The 26,803-nt window shown below is 42.1% G+C and overlaps 1 protein-coding gene across 4 annotated transcripts in view; it reads right to left on the bottom strand.

The window, feature by feature from the left end:
• CACNA2D2 (calcium voltage-gated channel auxiliary subunit alpha2delta 2) overlaps positions 1-26,803 on the bottom strand; it is a 513,451-nt gene that overhangs the window by 127,019 nt on the left and 359,629 nt on the right. For all 4 annotated transcript variants that reach the window (XM_083603285.1, XM_083603286.1, XM_083603287.1 and 1 more), the window contains one exon: positions 20,512-20,650. In XM_083603285.1, the coding sequence (XP_083459411.1) occupies positions 20,512-20,650 (139 nt within the window). The remainder of the gene's footprint in view (positions 1-20,511; positions 20,651-26,803) is intronic.

Raw genomic sequence — 26,803 nt, 5'->3', positions numbered from 1 at the left:
GTACATTTCCAAAATATAAGATAAAAAACAAATAAAATAAAACCTACATACAGCAACAGTGGCAAATGGCCTTAGATACCTATTAGGTACATAAATTACCATACAGCATATATTCAACACAAAAAACAGCAACAATTTGTTGTTAACAAGGACAGCTGGACATATAAAGGGCCCCATTATGTTCAGTAGCTTAGGGCCTCATCAAACCTAAATCCGGCCCTGAGGTAGGGGCTCGAGCAAAGGTGAACTAGGGCAAAGGACTGGTGTGCATGTGTGCCCACAAGTTGCTTGGTAGTATAGAAGAAGGAACCTCAGAAGTCAGCATTCTCTGATCAGAATGCTGAGGATTGACCAATGACCTAATAGGAAATTCATATAGGTTTTGCAGCCTATCAAAGGTTAGGCAATTTCAGTTGCCACGTATCAGTAACTTTAGAGGAAGGATCAAGTATTCCACTGATCTTGCACCTACCCGTACATCTGAAAAATCTATGAATTTCTGATTTGGGGGCACAAGGGACAGGTACATCATTTCCCCATCTAAATGAATCACACCTGATTTCTGTTTGAAAACTAGTGCAGCAAAATGTTCTTTAAATTTAAGGGGGCTTGTTTTGTTTTAAAGAGGCACTTCAGACACAGTCTGTTGAGAACTTGTTCTGTAAAAATCTCTTTTAAATGTTTGGGAGTTGTAAGAGTTCTGTGCAATTCCCTGGTGAATTTCGCTTTGGGCCTACAGAGCATCCATAATAGCAGCTGAAATCTAAGAGCGTCTGCAGGTGTTCAGAATTTCTGAAATGAGCCTTAACATATCTCATGCTGCATCCTCAAATATTAGTGGCCTTTTGTGCCTCATTTCCCCTAATGACTATAGTGTTTTGCCTCATAGGCAGGATTTGATGATAAACCTGTTAATGTTAGGTTCGCAGCCCTTACAGTGTCAAGCACTTTACAAAACTCCTACAAATAAATAAAGGAAATTCTTCCATTTAAATAACTCCATAGGCACATTTCTTGCTACTGGCATAGTAAAATTTTAAAATAATCACTATTTAATTCAAGTTTGTTCAGGCATGCAATACACATGCACATAGAGCATTTATTCTCTCTCTCCCCCCCTTATCCTTCCTTTCTAATGCTGATTTATCTGCAAGTATGGGCCAAGAGAAACTACTCATTCATTCAGGTTTCATATGCCCCAGCATCTCATTCAAAAGCATTTCTAACCCTGAGTACTGTTATCCTCTTCATCTGCAATGTTTGCAGGTGAGTGATTTATGCCAAGAAGGAGGCCACTATTGTGTGTGGATGCCACATGTTAAAGAGCTGGTGAACAACAGAAACGATGTCAACGGGAGTTTTCCTCCTGGGGCTAACAGCAGCTTCTCAGGGCATGTGAGTGACCGGGGCTATGGTAGTGGGGGAAAGGTCCATTTCCAATGAAACAGCCTCTCTGAATACCTACTCAAAAGGCTTTAAAAGCCACAAAGACATGATTCGCTAATGACAAGTTTAGTATCATAGCTAGTTTGGGGCCAAGTGAGTTTTTGGCATGCTTGAACCCTGCGTCAGTAAATGCTCTTGTCCACTTTGTGGCTTGTACAAATCAGTCCCTAGAGAAAAATACACAGGCGCTTCCCCTCTTGAGTGTGACATGCTTTAACTGTTTTTTATATATGCAAATGCTTTTATGTGTGCTTTATTATATTGTGAATTGCTTCAGGATGCCTCATGGAAAGCGATCCATAAATAAAACAAATGCATGCTTAATAGAAAGAGGACTTCCTAAGATCCCCGACTGGGTAAGCTCAAAGGCCTCTGCAGAGGTGTGGCGTTCCGCCAGGCTCCTTCGCCCTTTGCCTTCTTAGCACACCTTCTCTTTCCCCCTTTTTTGATTTTCCTGCCTCCTTGCAGTCAATCAATGAAACATTACATGGTATAAGATTCTGCATTACCAAGGCTGAGAAAAATGCTTCATGTATCGATTTCCTTCAATCATTTTATACAATGGAGTGGAGAAGGGAAAGCAAAATATTAATCTTTCCAAAATCTCCAGCAGCCTCTCTCTCATTGCATCCAGTTAGAATGGGCAGTAACCACTGTGGCTTTTCTCCAGCGAAGCAACACATAGTGTCAGCCTTGTTTCAGCTTTCTAATGGACCTGTGTGATCATGCTGGTAGTCCCTACCCACATGCATGCATGACGGCAGTGTGCTGGAAGGCGGCTGTGCATATTGACTCACACACAAAGACCCCCAAATTCACTGGCTTCGATAGCATGGAATGTCATCACAAAACTAGAGACTTGGCAGTTCTTAAAACAGGGGCAGGGAACCTGCAGCCCTTTCCAGACGTTGATGGACTCTGACTTCCATTAGCCCCAGCTAGCATGGTAGATGGCCAGGGCTGATGGGAGTTATAGTACAACAGCATCAAGAATACTATAGGTTAGCCTTCCCTATTTTAAACAGTAGCCCCACAGAGAGCACATTACAACACTTCAAGGCTGGACATAATGGACAGCAGTAGCCACCAGCTCACCTGTCACTAGGAATGGCCATAACTGACATTTAGGTAGATTTGAGAAAAAGGTGGCACATGGGCCTTCTGTATCAGATCCAGAACAGGAAAATAATAATGAAGAAGGAAATGCAGGGCCGCCTGTGTTAAATTGAATCTGTTAAATCGATGTATTAATGATTGGGGTTTGTACATTTCCGAGCACAATTCAAAGTGTTGGTGCTGACCTTTAAAGCCCTAAACGGCCCCGGTCCAGTATACCTGAAGGAGCGTCTCCACCCCCATTGTTTTGCCTGGATACTGAAGTCCAGTGCCGAGAGCCTTCTGGCGGTTCCCTCCTTGCGAGAAGCCAAGTTACAGGGAACCAGGCAGAGGGCCTTCTCAGTAGTGGCACCCTCCCACCAGATGTCAAAGAGAAAAACAACTACCAGACTTTTAGAAGACATCTGAAGGCAGCCCTGTTTAGGGAAGCTTTTACTGTTTAATAGATTATTGTATTTTAATATTCTGTTGGAAGCCGCCCAGAGTGGCTGGGGAAACCCAGCCAGATGGGCGGGGTATAAATAATAAATGATGATGATTATTATTGTACATTTGGGGATTTATATCTGCCATAGTAAGCAATGTAGGCCATGTACCTGTGGCTTTGGATCAGAGCCAATATATTTTCTTAACACAGCTGCTTATTGCAGGGAACACCTTAGCTGCATATACAGTCTAAGTCATTTCCATGGAGCGGACAGCTCTGCCCAATGAATGGGGAAGCCTACACAGGTGGGAGTTCCAAATGGACATTTGTAGACATACACTGCCTGGTTTGGGGTGGCAAAATATGGACAACCCTAAGTGAAGTGCACTGAACACCACACTCTTTTTCTACAGCTTTAAAAATGTGATCGATCATGTCTTTACTTACTGTTTTATTCTTTACCTAATGACCATCATATATTTTTATTGACTCAGAGATGAAACCCATACTGACACAGAGTTTACTTAAACAGTCTGTTCACATTTCTTTCAGATCTGCTCCTGAATCTTTTTCTTCTTTAAAAAACTATTAATGTATTACAGTGGGAAGAGGCTATTGTATTTCTGCTGACAGATGCACCTCTGATCAGTAGCTTATTGAGTCACTATCTCAGTAGATGTTTCTTAGAGAAAAACACACCCTTCCCTATGTTATCAGCCTATGATTTCCTGTTTATCTTATTTTGTGTAAGTTTTCATGAAACAAAATGGCTGGTTTCATGAGAAAAGATTAAATGTATTAACAGTTTACAGACAGATATCAAAGCAACATGGCTTTATAGTATGTCAGACTATTTATAACGCCAAAACTGAAGAAACACATAACGAATTGACATTTACTCTTGGCTTATCGACCCAGCATTATGTGACTAATACTATTCTGACAGCATAGCGGAGCAAACAACTCTGGCATTCATACTCGATGCTGAGCATACTCTTAGGCCACAGTAAAAAACAAGAACAACCAACCTGGGGTAAGGCAAACTGAAGTCAGTGGAGCTCATGTCTGAATAGACATGTACAGGATTGTACTGTTAGTAATGCATAGAGGCAACCTTTCAGAAGAGCCCAGATATACCTGTGCAAAAAACACGTTTAAAAAATAATCCAAAGGAAAGTCCCTTCTAAGGAGAGTAAAATCATGTGAAAAATCTAGCTCTAATTGCCCAATGAGTGTGATCAGTACATTTCCCCCGTAACTCATGCAAGTTGCTAACCGTGCAACACACAGACACACGTTAGCTAGACAAATGGTGGGTGGGGATAATGCCGGTGTGGGGAGATACCATAGCCTTGCACAGCTGCACTGGGAGCACAGCTACGTGACTCTTTACACTTCCCCTCCCCCCAAGAAACCTCCCCGCTTTAAATGTTACAATCTGTCTCTTGGGAAACTCCTTTTAAACAAAGTCATCCTTCAGGCTAAGAGCTATCATGCTCAGTAATCATCATTGGCTGCCTCTAATCTAATATCACTAAAAACTCATCTGAACAGCAAGATAATAAACTCTCCAGCCTGAGATGTCGCTCGAGAACCTTGTTTCTTGCAGCCCCTTTCTCATCCAGACATATCCCAGGTTTTCCTCTTTCTGAATGTTTTTGCAACTTGGACTTGATTCCCCCCCCCATCCATCTTGTGCTCTTTCCCTTGGAAGGGACCCCATTGTGGGCCTAACCTGGAAGGCTCAAACCAGCCCCTCCAGCCAGGCAAGGAGAACAAGAGTCCAGGCCACGCCCTCTCCCCACCCTTCCCTGGCAAGTGATTACAGATTTAATTAAAACTGGCGCAGTAAATAAAAAACATATAAAATGCAATTTGTGTGTGTAGCGACGGGTGACTATGGAGGGTGTATTATTAAATGTTTTAATTAGCATGCCAGCTCGCGATAGTGCCCCTCGATTGCTTCAGTGCTGAAATCCTCAGACAAGGGTGGAGGACTAGGAATGTGGCATACAAGCTCTGGGTTGGCAAGTCAAGAGGAACAGTTTGTTCATTTCAATCCCATTACAACCTCTGCTTGTGTCTCTTGCAAAAACCACTGCTGCTTCCTACCACCCATAACGGCGAATCAACGGATAGATATTAGGGATATTTTGCTTTACACACAGCAATGAGAGTTTTGAAAACTCCATTCTCTGTGTAAGGTAGCTTGTCTTTACAGAAGTGAAATCAAAATATAATATGCACAGCATATTATATTTGTTTACTATGGCCAATATGAAATGTATTTTTCATGTTTCATTGCTACAGATTCCGAAACTTTATTTACAAAGTCTCTATCTGCCAATCAAATATTTAATGCATTTGCTTACAAATCATCACTTCTATTTCACAAAAAGTAATAACTTTCAACTGTTCACATGTTAAAAAATGTAGCTGAAATCTTTATCAAGCTTCGACAATGTCAGTATTTTCATACCCCATATTGCAAATGAGGGGATGGGGTTGATAAGGACTGAGGATGAGAGAGAGAGCGACTTGCAAAAGGCCATCCAGTGAGTGCATGGCAGAGACAAGATTCAAACTTGATTTGAAGTTCCATTTCAAACCCGAGTGCTTCTTGAGTTGCAGCTCAGTTTCTTAGCCACTATGCTACCCCAGATCTTATAGCCCTGTCTTCCTGTCTGTGTTGTGGGCTCACATTCCCTGCCCCTCTCCCAGCACCAACTAAGTGGTTAGCTTGCATGTATCACTTCTCTCCTTTATGTTAATTCAGCAGCATCAGGGGGATTGGACATGCATGAGAGATAGCATCACTGATATGGCTGCATGTAGTTAATACTTCATGCCACATTCTTTTATAGTACATTCTGTGCAGCACTATGGAGAACCTAGCATATTTGCAAAAAAAATAAATAAATCCTTGCCTAGTTGCACCTTTCATAACTCTTTTCCGGGACAGGTTAGAGTACAACACAAAAGAAGGGACATTCCTTCTTTGCAATTGTGGTGAAAAAGGTAGAGGAAGATTAAATAGGCAGGGGCTGTCCTTGGTGCTGAAAAGACAGCTACAGCCTGTAGACGGAAAAGCACTTTCCTTTTCAAATAAGATGAAGTTTAATGAGGAAGAGCTCTGTCACAGGCTAATATACTCACAATTTTCAGGCTCATTTAACCCCACTACTTAGAATGTCTTTGTGGATAAATGCTGAATACGGCCCACACAAACTTAATGTCGTCTGGCCGGTGACCCAATTCCCAAGGGCTAGAAAACCAGCAGCTTTCAGGTGTTCAGTAGAAGCAAACTAGCTATCTCAACATGGAGGAAACCTCATCTGAAACTTGCATAAATTATGGAGCTGGGGGAACATGGGAAAAACACTTTTGTTCGCCCAACAAGGGGGGCTCCTTTCATAATTTTTGGGGCATAGGGGTTCAAGAGCTCATATAAATGTTTGTGAAGGGCATCCCCATTGCCAAGACTTCCATGTCAATGCTCCTTGTTTTGTTGTACTGCACTGTAAATGTGGGCAATGGAAAAACCACACAATAGCCCAGCCCAGTCCAGCATGGATGTATTTGACAACTAGGACATAGTTCCTTCCTCACCCATGGAGAGTGAGGGGCAACATAATTGACTTCATTTGCCCTCAGTAACGTGATTATGCAACCCAATCTGATTAGCTGCATAATGCTGTTGTGAGGTCACTGAATTTTCTCCATGCTCCCTGATGGGCTCAGACCACTTGGGAAAGAAGAATGCTGGGGTTAAAAAGAGGAAAAGAAGAACACTGGGAATGGGGGGGGGGGGGAGAAGCAACTTGCTTCCACTTAAAAGCTACCTTTTTGGAGTTTAGGAAGGAAGTTTTTGTACCCCTCTGAAAACCCCTCCTTTGCCTCCAAAACATCTGAGAGGAACAATTTGCCACAGTGCTAAATATATTCCAATTACCATTCTCATATATAACATTTTCTTGCACAATTATCTATAAAGGACCATAACAGCATTCTGTATTTTCCTGTTCTTGCTGAAGAAGAAAAAGTAGGTTGCTTCTGCGTAAGACTATCATTCAATATGTGTTGCCTTCAAAATGTATAAATTTCACATTATTATTCAGGCACAGTAGTACCAGAATAATTAAGGTTGCATCAGGAATATAATGGGGGCTAAAACATTTAATATCTCAAAAAATACACGATCAATCTTAATGAAACTTTCTAGGGGGTTAGTTCCAAGGACTTTTCAATTTTCTAAACAGTTATGGTTTACAGCACTTGAATGTTAAGGGGCATGTGTTGGGTTTCTTTTTTTAAAAAAAAAATGAGAAATGTGTCCCAACTCTCTTTGAAGCATATTTTTGCAAAACACTTAAAGAAAACTCTCAATCTGCTTCACAGGAGCTTTATTGCAATAGCTTAATATACAGGTGGCTTAAATGGATTTTAAATTGCCCCAAATGTCAATTATGGGCATTTGCTGAAAACAACGGTGCATGTTCTTCAGATCTTTTCTATGAATAGTTTCTATGGCATTATTCTTTGAGTGGATACCATGTGGTAGCAGCTTAAAATTTACTGCTGTGGTGACTTTGGCTGCATGGAAGAGAGTATAATCTGTAGCCTCTGATTCAGCACCCCCCTCCTTCAGAAATGTAGAGAAGTGACAAGTGGTTGAACAGTTCTGGCCTTACTGTGTGGTCAGAGGCTACAAAAGAAGCAGCTCACAACTCAACAAGTTTCAAAACCAGCTATTATACGGGTCACAGTTGCCAGTTCCCATAAGAGGGTGAAGCAGAAAATGGAATCAATCTCCTCTGGTCTCCTGCAAAAAGAAACCCTGATGACTGCAGTAATGCCAGGTTCTGGGGGTAGGAAATTGAATGCTAATGAATCAAATGATGAAATGGCAAGAGATTCATTGTTCTCATTAATTCCTCTCTTCCCCACAAGGATATTAACATTTTGCACAACTTGCTTTTTTAAAATGGTATTTTTATCTTAAAAATAAATACATTTACAAATAATGAGTCTATTAGAAGTAAATTATGCTGCTCCTAATGCTCTGCTTTAAATGCCATTATGGATGTATACTGAATTGATCATGAGCAAGTAGTTAACTTCTTAAGTGGAGCTCTCTTTGAAAGTTATTTTCAATTATCTCTATGAGTTAACACAGCTCTGGAGGTGCACCCCACCCTCTGCCAGATCAAACCGTGAGGGGAAGAACAACACAAAAAGTTTATGCAGCCCATACAAGACACCATCACTTAACACGGGGTTTCGGGAAGCTGGAAAGGAGGAGTTAGATGGAGTAAGATGCTCTCCCCCTCAACACAGTTATTCGAAGACCCTCGGGGACATGCAGCTCTTTCTTCATCTCTCTTGGGCTGGTCCGATAGGTAAACAGGGCCTGGCCTTGGCAGTAGAGATCATCTCAGGCACTGTCCCCAATTCCCCCCTTGCCTCACTGGACCACCATTCCCACTGAGCTGAGATTTTTGCCCATCATCTTCCATGCTTGCAGGTTGTCCTCTAGAGCAGTGTTCCCCAACCTTGGGCCTCCAGCTGGCCCAACTCCCATCATCCCTCGCTAGCAAGACCAGTGGTCAAGGATGATGGGAATTGTAGTCCAAAAACAGCTGGAGGCCCAAGGTTGGGGAACACTGCTCTAGAGCACAAGCTTAGCATTTTCATAAAAACCCCAAGTATTTTTAAATCTCATGTTTTAAGAGACAGATTGAAAACTATCATCCCCAAATGGTTTAGCTACTTTGTCGTTCATGTGTACTGCTTTGATTGGAAGCTATTTAGTTCTAATGTATTAAATCCATTGTATTGCACTGTGACTTTTAAATTTGTGGATTTTGAATATCATTATGTTATCTTGGGTGCCTTTGAGTGGTTTTGCAAGTGTTGAGGTGGTCTTTCCACATTTTATAGTTGTTTACCTTTCTTTTACTGCAGTGCAGTGTGTGTGTGTGTGTGTGTGTGTGTGTGTGTGTGTGTGTGTGTAGTGTTTGTACACACACACACATGCACAGAGACCTTCATCCTATTTAGTATTTCAGGACGCTATGCAACCATTTGTACTGCAATACGAATACTGCAATAAAGCAGCAGGGTAAGAACTTTAAAACAGCTAAAATGCCCCCAAAGAGCTAAAATTACAAGTTAAAATGCCAACATGAAGAGCAATGTCTTGTGTTGAATAGACTGATGCATAAGTGCCAAGCAAGCCTCTTCAAGGAAGGCATTCCACAACTGGTGAGCCACTACTGGGAAAACCACCTCTGACAAAGAGAAAAGAGACTTGCAGATGATCTCAGAACACAGGAAGACTGATATTGTCAGAAGCACTTCTTCTTCAGGCTTGTGGGACCTAGGCTATTGAGGACATAAAGTCACACTGAATTGTGTGCTTTTAAAAAAACTGGCATGACATCCATATTCAGTACCTGGCTGTACTGGTCAGTTTTTAGTGGCCATCTCCTGTACCAGTTGAAGCTTCTAAGTTGCTTTCAGAAGCAGCCCCATGTATAACACAAACCAGCTGGGAAGTTAACATAATCTTAGAGCTGGAAGGGACCAAAGGGTCATTTAGTCCAACTCCCTGCAGTGCAGGATTCACAGCTAAAGCATCTAAGTTATCAGAGCTTGGATCACTGTGATAGACTACGGCCAGAGGCAGTTTTAGGGTGACACGACCGGTGCGGTTACACTGGGGGCCATGCTGCAGAGGGTGCCAAAACAATGCTGTAGAACAGAATGTGAGAGGCAGGGGACACCAAATTTTAGTGTTACAAGGGGTGTTGCTGAAATTTGAGAGTCCATCACTGCTGTAGCATCTGTCCAGAAATGGCTGCAGCTGATGAGTCAGACAAAACTGATGAAAGACATTCCATATCACAGCTGCCACCTGGGCTCCTAAGATTCCCTAGACCGGCAGTTCTCAACCTGTGGGTCCCCTGATGTTGTCGGACTACAACTCCCATCATCCTTGAGCTCTGGCCTTGCTAGCTAGGGGTGATGGGAGTTGTAGTCCAACAACATCTGGGGACCCACAGGTTGAGAAAGGCTGCCCTAGACTGTGCTATCAGCTTTCAGGGGTGGTATAGCCCCATCCAAAGCAGGTCAAATAGGAATAATGTAGGAATAATCTCCACACTGTGCCCCTGTCTTGTCAGGGTTCAGTTTATTAGCCCTCATCCAGCCCATTACAGCATCCAGGCACTGGTTCAGCTCCTCCCAGCTTCACCAGACTGAGAGAACAAGGAAAAATAGAGCCAAATGCTAACAGCCTGCTGATGGTGTGTCACTCCACATTCCCAGAGGAAACCCACACAGCAACTTCATATAGATGTCCAAAATCATGAGGGATAAAATGGCATCACAACATGCACCCCCAGCCCCCATGCTAGTTACCCCAACAGTATGCTAGGTAAAGTAGATTCAGCATATAACAAAGACTTTTGGCTGCGATGAGAAATTAGCAATGAACACATTTGTATCTGACTCTTTGCATTTTTGCAACCAGTCCTCCTTTCTGATTTGCTATGTCGTTTAGTTTACTAAGCAGTTTAGTTGCCACATGTTGATTTCGTTGCTGCAGCTAAAGTCTATTTTGTCTCTTACTACTGCCTAAGTGATTCTCCCTCCTTGATACTTCATAGTTCAGCATGTGAACAGCCTCCGTTTAAAAAAGTTGTGTGATAATTGATAACATAAGCACTCTATAGTGTTTGTTTTGGGAGAGCTCTTTCATGCATGCGAGTCATCACTAGCAGTTATCAAATAAGGAATATGCATGTGTGAATCACCCTCATTATTGCATATACACACGCAGCCTCCTTGGAAATGAGGATTTTCTCCTACTCATCAAGCCACCTCACTGTACTGTAAATGCTTCCTTAAAACCTTCGCTTCTGCTGTGCCTCATTCTTTTCTGAAAGATACCTGATCACTTAATTTGCTTGCTCTGGAATGCAGATCATAGTTATTGCCTAGGCTTCTTACAGGCAGCACATTTTTCACTTTAAAAATACCAGCAAATTGCCCACTCCTCCCCCTTCTTAAGTGCATTTGCCAGATGTGACGAAAGTGACAGGTTACCTTGTTATTCTCCATTGCCCCTTGAGAATTTGGTACCTTTTGCCTGGGAACAAAGCCAGAAACACAGCCGCTGCCTATTTTCAGTTGATATAGTTCTACTGAAACCAGTGGAGCTACTTTGAAGAGCAGTTGCTGAGGATCTATCCAATTAAAAGGTCACACAAACTTGTCACTTCTGTAAGTCTTGCTTGTGATTTCTTACAAATCTAATTCCAAACTACTATAAAAGGAAGTTAGTGCTGGGAACAAGCTACACCCAAGTCTTTTCATATGATAGTTCATCTTGCATCAGTTGCCACTTGGCCTCCAAAACTCAATCCATCTTTGGACCCCCAAATCAGCTGACAGTCAAATGATGGTTCTCCACTGATTGCTCTTGAATCTCCTCTTCACCACCACTTCCATCACTCCCACAACTTCCACTTCTTTGAGCTACAACTTGCCAACTCTTAGCTCTGAAACATGGAAGCAGCCATAAAGAAGAGTGTGCTTGGAAGCATGTTCAGAATGCTTTTGTTTTATCCACTGAGTAACAATAACTAGACCTCACCATTTTTTATTTTAGAGAGACAGGCTTCCAAGGAAGAGGACACAAGCTTCAGGCAGAACTGGCCCACCAACCATCTTTCTTTCTTTCTTTCTTTCTTTCTTTCTTTCTTTCTTTCTTTCTTTCTTTCTTTCTTTCTTTCCATACAGTACCCAAGCCCAGCCAGAATATATTGGCACTTGGAGTAGAAAATCTCACAACTGTCTCTCTCCATGGCAACAAAAAAATCCCCAACCCCCTGGTAATCTTAACAACAATATCTAACCATTTGCTGCCTTTTCATGATATCAAAGCCCTGCTGCCTAAGGTGGCCACCTCACTCTGCCTACCCAGGGCAACTGAGTCAGATGGGTGGGGTACAAATAATAAATTTATTATTATTATTATTATTATTATTATTATTATTATTACCCTGTTCTGAGCCAAGTAGCCTTGTGTTGCAGTACCTCTTGTTTTAGAGACTGCTTATGGCTTGCAGTGTGCTGAATGGGATATGGTTATATTATAGACAAATGAATCAGTTATATGCTTCCCCCCACCCTCAGAAAATTTAATGGCTGTCTTTTGTGCAGTTTGTTCCCTGCCACAGCTCCAAGCCTCTTCTTCTTTAGTCCTTGCTGTAGCAAGCCCTGTATACTGTACAAAAAAAATCATTATATTCTCCCATGACACGAAGTATGGAAAGCTACACCTTCAGACCTCTTACTTTGCCTTCTAGCTTATACCTGCTGCAGGTGTGATCTATGATGGTTTCAGGTGAGAAAATAAACACAGTACACACACTGCAGAACCTTCACCATCCATCTTGGTAGTTGTTTATATCTTAACCTCTACCGATGAAGTGGGTTTTGCGCCTTCCTTTCTTCACTTACTGCGTGAAGGTTCCCTAAGTTACTATGATGCGCTGCTTTTTTGGGCCAACCAATGAAGAAAACGCAGGGTGGCAAAAGCCAAAACCCCAGTTAGCTCATAGCAATCAGCTCTACAGGGGTTTCGAATTGAAGGAGCTCTCATGAATAAGTAGATAGCCTTAGACACTGACATGCACATCAGTCACATCAATGGCATCGGTCTGAATGGTCCCAATGAGTATATGACAGGGTTCCTCAAACTCAGCCCTCCAGATGCTTTTGAGACTACAATTCCCATCTTCCCTGACCACTGGTCCTGCTAGCTAGGGATCATGGGAGTTGTAGGCCAAAAACATCTGGAGGGCCGAGGTTGAGGAAGCCTGGCCTATGAGGATGCAAACCCTTGACAGTCAAGGTTCCCATCCCCATTGAGTGAGCTTTGTGTACATCTTTGCACCCATAGGCCCCCTTTCAGACTGATGCTGATTGTGCATTGGCAAAGGAGACGGCTGATGTCTACAGTTCTCTTATGCATAGGGCTAGTGCATTTAATAGAGGACTAGGGCATTTCCTGAAATTGTGATAATGTATTATTATTATGATTGTTCTGGATTATTATTCAAAAATAATAGACAACACCCCATAACACATACCGGTAATGTAATGCTTCCTTTCCTTCTTCAATTATATTTTCTTACCAATTTCCTTGCTCACTTCCTTATTTTTCATTCCAGGATTTCCCAATGTAATAGGCTATCTGCCTCTCAGGGTCCACACTCCTGCTTTAGGGCACTAATCAAACACTATGTAAAGTTATATGCACAAGAAAATGTTATTAACAACAACAACAACTGTATTCATGGGATCTTGAGGCCCAGAAAAATTAATATACATGGAAAAGCAGGGCATGAACAATCAATTCTTGTAATAGCCTTATTCCTCTGACAGTTCCCTGCTGAGGAGAGGATTACAATAGAGTGACACACATAGCACTAGAAACAATAGTACTTGTTTAGGGCACTTCATTCTTGCATCCTTAACTAATGTATGGAATAATCATATAACCAATGAGGGTTTGGAAACTTTGGTTGGAAGTTCTCAAAGTGAGGTCTACAAGATACAGAAGATTCTGCCTGAAACAGTCAGTAGGAAGCATAAAAGCTTTCTTACTGCTCCTAAAACTGAGTGATTGAAAGTGTACATCCTGATCTTAGGATGCACACAGCGGAACAGTAATACCAATACTAGGCTGGCCATTACATTTTCATCCATAAAAGCAAAAGTAGGGGTTGGGGTGAAATGAACTGAATATTTGCCCTATCCCTAACAGAAGCATACTGGCAACTGCAGGTCCCACTCCTGCATATTAACTTCAAGGTAAAAGGTAATGTGGAGGGCGCTGTGGCCTAAACCACCGAACCTCTTGGGCTTGCTGATCGTAAGGTCAGTGGTTTGAATCTGCTTGACGGTGGAGAGCTCCTGTTGCTTTGTCCCAGCTTCGAACCTAGCAATTCGAAAGCATACCAGTGTGAGTAGATAAACAGGTACCACTGTGGCGAGAAGGTAAACAGTGTTTCTGTGTGCTTTGGCATTTGTCATGGTGTTCCGTGCACCAGAAGCGGTTTAGTCATGCTGGCCACATGACCCAGAAAGCTGTCTGTGGACAAATGCCGGCTCCCTCAGCCTGAAGCGTGATGAGTACTGAGCCCCACAGTCGAATTCGACTGGACTTCACCGTCCAAGGGTCCTTCACCTTTACCTTTTATTCACTTCAAGATGGTACTTTTCTCCAGCTGGAGATACAATCACCCTGTTTATTTGATCTCTCTCTTTCTCTCTCTCTTTTTGAGTATTGGAGAAAACATTAGCCAAGTGGAACCTAGCAGTTTTTAGGTTCCACCTGGCTAATGGTTATTGTACAAAGCATTTTATACAATACATTATTGTTTAAACCAGCAGAGGAGCAAGAGGGCGCTGCAAAGTCAGGATGTGAATACTATGGGTTCACATTAAGGTAGACATGAAGGTAATTAGGTAGCTTGACGAAGCATCTGATATAATTCTCAGGAGATCTTCTCAAAATTAATTCAGCCTGGCATAATATCAGCATTATTGTATGAAACGAAAAATTTAAGTGATATATCAGAGAAGCACACAAACCTTTGCTAGGTGACAAAGGCTTGTTGGAATCATGGGTGATTCTAGCTGATGAGATAACAACTGCATTAGCAAGCTGGCAGATAACTTATACTGTGATTCACCGATAGTAACAACTTGGGAGGAACTGCAAACACTAATGATGCTGAAGAAGCAATAGAAAGCAATACAGGTGCCTTAGAGGTAGCTAGCCTTATTAACAGTCTCTGGGTTTGACAATAAGAAATGAAACATACCTTGCCACCCTTGGGGATGAGGGGTCGTCTTATTACTATGTTTTTACCCAAGATACCCATTGAGCCAAATACATTCACCAAAAAAACCACCTGTGGTGACCATAAGATATCAGCTGCCTTTCCATGCAAATTCATCCCATAGTAGGCATCATTTTCAAGTTACCAGCAGGAAATGTCTGACAGTGGAGTGGAGACCACATTTCAAAGATTACCCATACGTCATGTGGTGGAAGTAATATTTATTTTAAAGCATTTTGAAACCATTGTTTCCATATAGTAAGATGCTTTCCCTATAGAAAATCCACCCCACACCCTTGTTTTCCTCCATCATATTATTATTATTATTAAGCAGGGCATAACACCCTAGAGTGAGTTAATCTCCAATTTGATTTTGTTTCATGGCACTGTGTGTTGATTTATGTGGCTTTGGCAGGGCACCAGTGCTTGTTCTGCATTAGAAGCAGGAGGTTGGAAATCATGAATATTTCATCCTGCTCACCCACCCCAAGGTCTCCTCCCCCCATCTCATGATTTGGTTCATTAGCTGCTCGGCCTGGACTAGGTAGGTAATAAAACTAATTGCCATTTCTAATCCACTGATGCCGGTGCAGTGAAATCATTCTACTGATGTCGTTCTCCACACATTAACGAGCCAACATAAGTGCATGTTGGAATACACTGCCAAAGGAACAATGCAAGCTAGATGTTGGGTGGCACAGAGGCAACCATTGTTGAAACCCCCCAAAAATGTGACCCAAAGAGCCAGTGAGATATTGTGTGTGGTTTCCTATTCTGGGGAAAGTCACAAATGTGGGTGAGGTAGATTCATAAGGATTAGCGGCATTCTTTAATGTGGCAGCAATCAAAACATTTAGAACATGCATGTTACATCAGGAGACAGACTTTCACATTCCAGTGAGCTATCACACACTATACCGTGAGGATAGGCAGCTAGTTTGACTCAGCTTTCTAAGGTTAACGCCATGCTTCCTATTTTGCTGTTAAGTTAGGTGGAATTAGTCTCTCTACACAAGGATATTAACGAGTGTTTCAAGCGAAAACACACCTTTCCTAGCTCACAGTCTGGCTGAAAGGCAGTAAAAGTTAAGCTTCTATGTCGCTTTTGATTAGATTCCTAAGTGACTTAATGGAGAAATTTTCAAAGCATATTAAAGTCTCAAAGCAAGCAGGTGCCAGAGACTTAACAATGTGGATATTCAGAGCGGCCACTAAAGGGAGACCGAGAGCTGTACTTTCTAGTATGTGTTATATGTACAAGGCATGGGAGCCCCTCTGAGCTCTCCCCAATATACGGCCACAAAATGGTTGGAATAAGGAGGGGCCATGTGGGCTCAGGGAGTATTTGTGCACAAAAAGTCTTTAGAGCATAAATGGCAGGGGAGCACAATTCCACCCTGCTCATAGTCTGTGCAAACACTGCTCCTTGCTGCTCCTTGTTCCACTTACCTGCTCTATGCCTGAATATAAGGACCAGCAGCATAGAGATATAGTCAATGCAAACTATGCTGTGGCTGCTGGAGAGGTCAGCTGCAGGGCTGAGGAAAGAGGTTGCATTTCTTTCAATGTAGGACTTCCAGTGTATATAAACAACAGCACAGACCAGCTCAGATTCACATCTTATCTGTGGAAGAGGGCTGCTTGCATTCCTCTTTGATCGTTGTTGTGAATGGGTTTAAACAAACATTGGCCTTTTTTTTGAAGAGGCCTGGAATTAGGTTGCATCTTTCTATTATATTTTTTAACACTATGAATGCATGGCATATTCTCCATTCCAGATTTCACCTGGAAAAAGAAGCTTCTGCATTTGAACCACCACTCCACATTGCCATACATAGGAGTGCGCATATCTGGGCACAGTGCTTTCCCTCCTCTTAGATGGGCTTGTGGAGGCAAGTGTCCACTTGTCAAAGTGCCTGGATCCTACCCTGCTTTCATTCACATTTGTTGCTGTCCACGGAGAATGTAAATTAAAGTAGCTTTCAAAAATCTAAGCATAGTGCTAGGCTTTTATATTGCGTTTCAGTGGATGCTCTGAGACCTCCTTTTGTCTGCCAGCAAAGCTCCCTCAAACAGAAGCAAGTGCAGAGGCAGAAAAAGCCTTCGTGAGCCCTCAGCTACAATTCAGCTGAGTAAAGCCAAGTCTTAAGAACAGCTATCCCCTCCCATCTTCCTGTGGCAACAGAGAGACTAGTCCTTAGGGGGGTAACAAAGAACTCAGAGCTCCTGGTGAAGATTCGAGGCTTTGCTGTGGCTGCTTCAGAGCTAGTGAGAAAGAATGAGTTTTCTACCCAGTGATGAGCCATGCAGGGACAAAGCACTAATTGGACTGCAAATAGGCAGCATCACTAAGAGCTTTTGAAAACACCTAGGGCCTTTTCCCACCAGACCGCAAATCTGTTGGAAGCATTTACACAGTGAAGGTTTTCCAGAATAAAAACCTTTATGATGGGCGAGACTAGATGCATATTGTAATCTCACGGGATTGTGCAGGAATGTTATGATCCCATGTTATGATCCCATATGATCCCATGTTACGATCCCATATGATCCCATGTTACGATCCCATATGATCCTATGTTATGATCAACAAATCTCTCTTTCATTTACAGACGCTTCAGGTTACAGACTCCACTAACCCAGAAATAGTACCTCGGGTTAAGAACTTTGCTTCAGGATGAGAACAGAAATCGGGCTCCGGTGGCGCAGTGGCAGCCGGAGGCCCCATTAGCTAAAGTGGTGCTTCAGGTTAAGAACAGTTTCAGGTTAAGAACGGACCTCCAGAATGAATTAAGTACTTAACCCGAGGTACCACTGTAATTTAGAAAGGTGCATATGAAAACACTTCCTTTCAACTTATCCCTCTAAAAAATACATTCGGACTGGACTCCTATTTGTTGGATGTTACAGAAATCATATGCAGGTAGGGATGAATGAATCTGGCTATTTCAGCTTCTCTTGGTTTTTCATTTTTTCAGCTCACCCCATTTTCACGTCAATTTGTGATTTTTTCTTTAAAAGTTCATGTGAAAACCTGTATGCATTCTTGTTGCATTTTTCTTAAAATATACAATTTTGTATGCAAGTTCGCCTTACACACACATCTTTGTAAGAAATTATTCCTATTATAATTTTGCACAATGTTCTCAATGCATTTTTGTGCCCACTTTTTGGTTGGAGAAGTGCAAATTTTGAAGAATGGAAAATATTTCATTTTGTTTACTGGTTTGGGAAGTGAGAATCAGGTTTGTATTTCATGTAACCTGCCTAATTAATTTCTTCCTCATCTCTACCTACAGATGGGAGTTGTCATTCTTCACCCTTCTTTTTTTCTGCTCCCCTGATTCAAAAGCTGTGGCTATTCTGGGATAGGCCACTTACTTTACAGTTACATGGGGGGGGAGTGGGAGTGGGTGTGTTATAACAGCAGAAAATCAGAAATAAATGCAAAAAAGCAATGCAAATAAATAGTGTATCAAATAGAAATTTGATAGCCTGTCGTGCAAATTATGCACACAGCAAACTGTTCTGTGACTGAGCATTTGCAAAGACGAACTTGACGTCTTCTCTTCTGCAAAAAGGAAGCAAAAGCCAGAGGGAATGACAGAGACAAGGGCAAGGCAGTCTCAGATGCAGCGTAACAAGCCTGATGGGCATGCGCACCATGACAAGCCATCAGGTGCAGCGCTGTGACACGCAGGAGAGGCATCTTCAGTATGGTGCTAGAGAAACTGCCCGTGCCCCCACCTTAATTAGAATGGCAATTGCACTTTTCAAAAGCCAGAAACCATTATTTGGAAAACAACTGCCCAGGCGAAAGCTGTTCTCTGTAACGTCCACGGGAAGGAAGGCTCACCATGAGAGTGCGACTATAAAGGCGAGGCTGATCAATACCAACTCTCAGAGAGGATCAAGCTGCAGAGCTTGCCAAAGGGCATGTAGCCCATCACAAAAGCGATGCAGGCAACAGCAGCAGAATAAAAAGCAACAGGTGGTTTTGGTGCAGTGCAGCTACACAGCAAACTGGCACCATACCTGCACCAGGTTTAGGCAGTTCCCTCACACAGGGCACCAAGCAAAGGAGGTGCATAATAAATAATAATAATAATAATAATAATAATAATAATAATAATAATAATAATACCTATACCATGGAACCTTGGTTCTCAAATGCCTTAGTACTCAAACATTTTGTCTCCCAAATGCCGAAAACCCAGAAGTAAGTGTTCCGGTTTTTGAACGTTTTTCGGAAGCCAAACGTCTGATGCGGCTGTCGGCTATTGTTTCCGGGGTGCCTGCGCCCATCGGAAGCCACACCCTGGTTTTCGAACGTTTCAGAAGTCGAACAGACTTCTGGAATGGATTACGTTTGAGAACCAAGGTCCCACTGTATTTAGATGAGTAGCTACTCAAAGTTGGGGTGTGCGCCCCAAATTTTGTCCTCGCTCATGGCACCATATTACCAAAGTCCGCCCCTGACCTTACCATACTAAGGCAGCAGTAATGAAACAATCCCAGATTACTCTAGTGTAGAGCGAGGCAAAAATACTTTGATTTTGTGTGTGTGGATGTGTGCTCATTTTTCAGTGGAGGCTGGGCTATTGTTTGGGGAAGGGCAGATCTGGTTAAGCTCAGCTATAGTTTATCTAGCATCTATGTGCAAGGATAAATTAACCCAACTATATTGTGTATTATGAAGCTTTAATAGTTAATCTATGGTAGAGGTGGGGGACTTTTTGGGGGTCTACAGGTGGCATTGCCCTGGGGGAAAGCTTTCATGGGCCACATTCCAGCAGTGGCTGGCTCAGATCCAAAAGGGGTGGGGTGAGATGCACACAAAATCACATACCCTTAATATGCACATTCACATAGACACACAAACAGTTACTTTTCATGGAAACAAAAGCATATATTTAATTTGCAGTAACTCTAGCCTCACCTTTCATTTTCTCTTAATTTCATGTATTTCATAAAATGTATGTACCACTTGGTTGCAGTAAAACCTCTGAGCTGTTTACAATAAATATTAAATTTATCAGTAAAAACAGTCAAAACCTTTTTTTAAAAAATAAGTAAATTTAAGAGAAAAAATGATTCAAATTCCTCAGACTCTTAGAAAAAAGTTTGAAAAGGAAAAGCTAACAGCCTTCGTCTCTGCTGACTATACAAAAGGCAAAAAGAACTTGGTAATCCCAACAGAAGACTGCAAATAACACCTATGCACAGCTGAACTGCAAGCCCTGCCTTACAGTCAGTCAAAGACTCAAACTCCAAACTGCAATTGCTTCCCCAAAATTGCATGCGTGCAACTGCGTATTGCATGGATGCTTGCACTCCTGGAAATATGCAAAAAGTCTGCCTCTCTGCTGAGGCACTTCTCCCTTCTTGCAGAGAGAGGAGCTGCAATCAAACACACTTTGCCCAACATCAGAACCTCATTTCCCTCTCAGCTGCTTCCTGCTGAACAACTGGTGGGTGGAAGGGGCTCTAGAAGGCCAACTCTCCAGTTGCATTTGGCCCACAGGCCAAGCGTTCCTCACTCCTGATCTATAGGGGTTGTCTCCAGACTTAAAACGAAGAGTTCTGTGAAAAGGGGCAACTCACAGCCTTTGTAGATGTCTGTAGGTATCTGCACAGCTGCATAAGAGTAGTTAACCTTCGTTTTGAAGTTGGCATCTTCTGTGAACTCCAGTTTCAGGGAGTTGGACTTTTCTTTTTCAATCTCTTCTCCATCTGGATCTTCCTGGAGAGGAAAAAAAGGAGACAAAGTTCAGGTCAGTTTTATACAGAAGCAGCCAGCAAGCTGGTGCGGCAGATTGTATGTGGCATCTGCGGCTAAGTGGCAACCAATATGAAGAGTCCCCATTTTATCTGCTGGAGTTGCTTTGTAATCTAGGAGGAACAGGACGGATCAGACTGCTTTTTGTGGGCACACAGCTGTTGATTGACCATCATCATCACCCTACATAGGCTGCTGACATCATTGGCTCATGCCTGCATGGGATGTAACTGGCCATTCAGCAGCTACCTGCTTGCTCAGTGCTGACCTTATACTTCCCATAAGAGCAAGGGCTTCATCTCACTTGACAGCAGCTCAGCAGAGGTAGCAATATATATGCTACCTGCCACAACACCTTACTGGCTGCTGCTTGTGGTATTGAAATAGGTCCCACCACAGTTCTGGACACCCCCGTGGTTGGTTACAGATGCCTTCCATGTTTAAAAAGAAAATGCTAGTATTTTCAGTAACTTCCATTTGAACATGGCAGCTGTGCAGGAAGATCCACAGCTAACTCTCCTTGTTCAGCAGGTAGATATTATTTTTAGTGCAGTCTTCTCTTGAGCATGAGAAATCTGGTTCTTTAGTTCAGTTCTGAATGGGACACACTCAGCTTATAGCTCATGGCCTTGATCACCACAGGACACTGCTGCTAGCAGTTTTTCCCTTGCAGCCAATGGTCCTGGCCCATTCCCTGGAGTGTGTGTTGCTGGGAAACCAGGACATTTATACTTCTGAGCCCTCTTCAAGTAAACTCCATAGCAACAGCAGGAGCAGCAGGAGCTGTGCCTGGAAGGGGCTGGGAGTGGAAGAGCTGCTAAATCTTTTTTAAATGCAGCCTTTGTGCATCAGGTGGAGGTGGCTTGTAAAGCAAACTGGTTGAGAAGATGCACTGATTCCTGGCTCATTTCTTGGCTCTGTTTAACCTTGCCTCTCTGTTTTCAGTAGCATGGCAGGTATTAAATCAGACAAAAACCCCTTGAAAATCAATTAGCAGCAAAAGGCGACTATCAAAGAACAAATTAAAACTGAGTGGAGCTTAGTGCTTTGTCAATAAGCAATGCAAACAATATTTAATTATGGTAGAGAGAGATGGCAAACTCCCTGCTGCTGAGGCTGGAATATGCGCAGGCTCTTTCACACTCCGCTTCTCTCTCCCTTCCCTGTACAGATTGCCACAGCTTTGGCAGTCAAATCGAACAAACTGAGGGCTCTTTTGTTCTTTGTATGAGGAGATTTAACCTGTTTGGAAAAGCAAACATGCTTTCTTCCTGGAGCATTAGAACTGAGAAATCTTGATCAGCCAGTGCAGGCAAGAAGAAGATGTGTAGGACATGGCACTTCCGAATCCAGCCTTTCCCAACTTCAGCTTGTTTGGACAGGGTATGGGGGGAAGTGGCTCATGGGAGGAGCTGCAGTGGGGAAGTGACTGGCAGTGAGAGCTAAGAACCCCTCTTATCCAAACACTTCCCCTCTGAAAGATGCTTTCTTCTAAGCAACGGTTTGTTTGTTACACATGTTTGGTGTGTTAGACACAGAGGTGGGTTAAAAAAAGAGAGAATAAAACTTAATAATTCATTGTGGCAGGGTCAAGAAGGTCACAGGGTCCTCACCTTTACTCTAGTCAATGTTTTTAGTGGGCTAGAGGAAAGCCATGGTTTGGCTATGATTCTATGGAACAAGAGATGGAGCTTTAAGATGCTATTAAGAGGCTCCTCCTCCTCCTCCTACGCCAATAATTCAAGCATTGTAAAGGACAGTTCTGTCAAAAGCCATTAGCTTTGATACCTAAATAGAACCTCCAAGTTCAGTATACCATACTTCTGAATACTAGATGCTGGCTGGGGATAGGTAACAGAGGAAAGCTGCTGCATTTAAGGCACACTTTTGGACTCCCGCCTGACTACTTGGCCAAATCAGACACTGGTCTAGATGTTCTCATACTACCCACAGTGGGCATTTGCAAGAAAGCCCTTCTACTGTGACTTTTCTTACTCAGAAAATATATTACAGGAATTTCTGTAGGTGTGAAATTAATTTTAACCCTGAATAAATTTCTGTCCCTAGCAATTATGCCACCTTGCTATCCAATGTTTCCCTCCTCGTATTATAAGTAGGGGGGGGGAAAATAAAAATGCAATAAAAATGAACCTGGCTACTAGTCACAATGGCTGCAGGCTATCTCCAGGATGAAGGGAGGCACGCTTGTGATCACCAGTCACTTGGGAACAACAGCTGAAGAAAGTTATTGCCCTTGCTTGCTTGCTTCCCATAGGCAGTAGGGGGTGGTATTTAAGTAACTGTTACACAGATTATACCCATTAAAATTAGCGGGTTTCAGTTAGTTAAGACCATTAACATCAGAGTCTATTCTGAGTAAAAGAATACAACCCAGGATGCTGGGCTAGATAGGCATTTGGACTGATCCTGCATTGATTTTCTTAACTATTTATCCCTTTCATTCATTTCTTCCTTGGCTTCTATGCCCCATTCCACTCATGTCATGGCTGTGGGCTGCTGGTGAAGGAGCATGTGTGTTTACTGTAATAGGTTTAGCTGTATGTTCATTGTCACCTTCAAACAATTCTAAGAGGAATGCTTTCTATTTACAAAAAGCATGCCTCCTCCCTAGCATATGGCATTTAACTTAAGAGTTTGCATCACCTATCATTTATTAGAAACTTTACTCATTTATCTGGGTATAGTATACAGTGGTACCTCGGGTTACATACGCTTCAGGTTACAGACTCTGCTAACCCAGAAATAGTACCTTGGGTTAAGAACTTTGCTTCAGGATGAGAACAGAAATCGTGCTCTGGTGGCACGGCGGCAGCAGGAGGCCCCATTAGCTAAAGTGGTGCTTCAGGTTAAGAACAGTTTCAGGTTAAGAACGGACCTATGGAACGAATTAAGTACTTAGCCCAAGGTACCACTATATAGGCCTGTAGGCCTATCCCTTTCAAAAGCCTGTTGTTATCTTAGCTTCCTCTCATAGTCTTCTCATGCAGTTGCTGAGTTTAGTAAGAAAGCTACATATTGCAGTTAGCTATTTTGCAATTTCATATTTGAGTTCCTTCAGAACTCTCAGATGAATGCCATCTGGTCCTGGTGACATATTACTCTTTCATTTATTTGCTCTTCTGACATGTCAATTTGTGACAATTTCTTTTGCTGCTGGTATCTCCCTGATGTCATCTGCAGTGAAGATTGATGCAAAGATTTCCTGCACCAGAGGTTCGCTGCACTGACCATAACTTTCTTTAATGTGCTTTTACCCTAATGGGTCTAGCCATTTCCTAGCAGACGTTCAGTTTTTTTGATCTGCCTTGGGAATATTTTTTCTGGGTTGGGAAGGGAGCACATAAAGGTTTTTTTTAGCAGCTACTCTTGAAATGTGCTTGGCTGATTTCCCTTACTACAGATACACACTGCCAAAATTTGTCCTTTTGGCTGTTCTTATTTATGCATAGCATTTCCTTCAGCAGCCTCATTTCACTACCATCGATTCCTGCTGGGGTTCTTTCCGATTGTTTGCAGCCTTCCTTAAAATTGGAAGTGAACGCTTATTTAAATCCAGGGTTATGGTATATATGTATAGCTCCCATGCTACTTTTATTCATTTTGCATCTGCTATGCATTCCTTTCAGTCCCCTCTTCCCCATGCAGCTGCCACGTGTGAGGCCAAGTGCTGCGGCAGTGCCTCATCTCATGTGCCACACCTACTTACATGGAAACTCTCTGATAATTTGTAACAAAAGGCTTCATCTGTGACACTGAAAGCTAGATATATTTTCTAAACAATTAATAGCCAAAACCTTCTTAGAAAAAGAGTACTTCTCTGCCAAGTAAAAAATGGAGACATTGTTTGCAGAAGACTAGCATTTCTCTAGGACTTTAAAGACAGCAACTGAAATAACTAATGGGGAGGAAAATGTCCCTGTTTATAAGCTTGTTTTCTGCTTCTGCATGCCAATTCATAGCTTCAAGATTTGGGTTGGAGAAATACAATGGGACAATGCCAAAGAAGGACAGAACTTTCTTTATGTATGCTACAACAGCAGCAAGAATACTTATTGCAAAGTATTGGAAGACACAAGATCTACCCACTTTTGAAGAATGGCAGATGAAGGTGATGGACTATATGGGATTGGCAGAAATGACTGGCAGAATCCGGGACCAGGGAGAAGAGGCAGTGGAAGAAGATTGGAAGAAATTTAAAGACTATCTACAGAAATATTGTAAAATTAATGAATGTTAGAATGATGTTGGATAGAAATTAAGTGGTTTCCAGCTGTAATGCTTCAAGAATATGGAAAAAGGGTTGGATTGGAAATAAGTGGTATTTGTAACAAAGTTAATAAGAATATGCAAAAATGAATTGATAATGGATGAAAATACTGAGTTATAAAATGTTAAGTTATAGAGATAAGATAAACGAAAGAGGGTAAGGATTTGCTGATTTGATTATTTAAATGGGAATACAAGAAGGGGAGGTGTGAGGAAGTCAAAGAAACAAGCAAATGAGTTTTAAGTTATGGAAAAGAATTGTTTTTAATTTTTTGTATTTTTTCTGTGTGTTTATTCTTATTTTTTTTTTGGTTTTTTTATTATGTGTTTTTGTATATCTGTTTTTGTAAAATCTTAATAAATATTTCTTAAAAAGAAAGAAAGAAAAAGTTTCCTGACCCCTGTTCTACACTATCTGGCAGTGACTCTCCAGGGTTCATGACTAGATTATTTACCAACTCTTCCTGGAGATGCTGGGGATTGAACTGAGGACCTTTTGTATGCCAAACATGTGTTCTACCACCAAGCTATAGCCCTTCCCCTACTATTTGTTAGAAAGCTCTGGAACTTGCAGGAGCTCAATATGTGGCCAACGGATCACTTTCAGTTTGGCAAGCCATAAATTGTCCAAGCCTAATTTAGATTCTGAGACGTCAGGGCTAGGACCTGTTTTATCTATGCACAGTGCCTAGTTAAGTATTATACACTTTTGCAAATATTGTATCATAACTGTTTAGCAACAAGATGTTCAAGCTTTCTTTGCTGGCAGAAAGCCAGGCTAATATTCTGTTGTATTCTGTCATCATCTCTCTACTGATGCTCTGGACACAGACTGGAATCATAAATGACATTGAAAGCATTGGAGGAAAGGCTAATTTTAGCCCACTGAAGTATAACCGTGTAGCTACCAGCAAAGACCTCCTTCCTGGATGCCATCCTCACAAACAGCAGGTTAGAACAAACTTATTTTTTCATGCTTTGTGTCAGAATGAAAGAATTTGTTAAAAAGAGAAAGGTTAAATTAAGTTATTCTGGACTCTGTGGCACAGAGCAGAACAGTCAAATTGTAAGAAGAGCTAAGCTTTCTTTAGTTCTGACCCTTTGCTGTGAGAAAAGAAAGCACTCATTGCATGATCCATTTCCCTGTGCATAGCTTCTGCTTTATAGCAATCTGCTGTATGAGACTGCAGGCTTGTCCACACTTGAGCATTCATTAGCTGCCAATCCACATTTCCTCCATTTGAATCAGACTGGAGTAGTCCATACTGTGATAGGAATTTTGAGGTCTTAGATATATGTTAAATGTTCAAAAGTGTACCAACCAAGCACATACATAGATCAGCACAGGAAGACCGACCTGGAACCATTTTGATTCCTAAACTGTCCCAAACTGACCAAATGTTTTCTCTGCAAGGTCAAAGCAAAATGGAAAAGCCTCCCCATTGTCTTTTCCTTCACAAATCCTGTCTTAAGGGCATGTCTGTGTTCGAATAGGGTGTGAGCCTGTGACATGGCCCAGGAACTAAGTATTTATCATTACAAAAGACTGGCCAGGCTACCCAGGCAATCCAATCAAGTAACCTGCCAGACAGGAGATAAACAACGACAGGAGAAAAACAACATTCAAATTTCTGTTTTAAGACCGCCTTTTCTGTAATGTAGGTATGATGTATCTGAGGGGTGGTCTTAGGTTACACCCCTTCTGTGATGTATGTATGATGCTTCTTTTCTGTTCTGGAACAGCTCTTGAAAAACTGGAGTGTGCTATATGATCTGCAAATTCTAACTGTTTGAGAGTTAGCCTCCCAACAGGTTGGCTACTGCCAGAGA

This window comes from Podarcis filfolensis (genome assembly GCF_964270895.1).
Source record: "Podarcis filfolensis genome assembly, chromosome: 2".
NCBI lineage: Eukaryota > Metazoa > Chordata > Lepidosauria > Squamata > Lacertidae > Podarcis > Podarcis filfolensis.
This window is presented reverse-complemented; position numbering and strand designations above follow the sequence as displayed.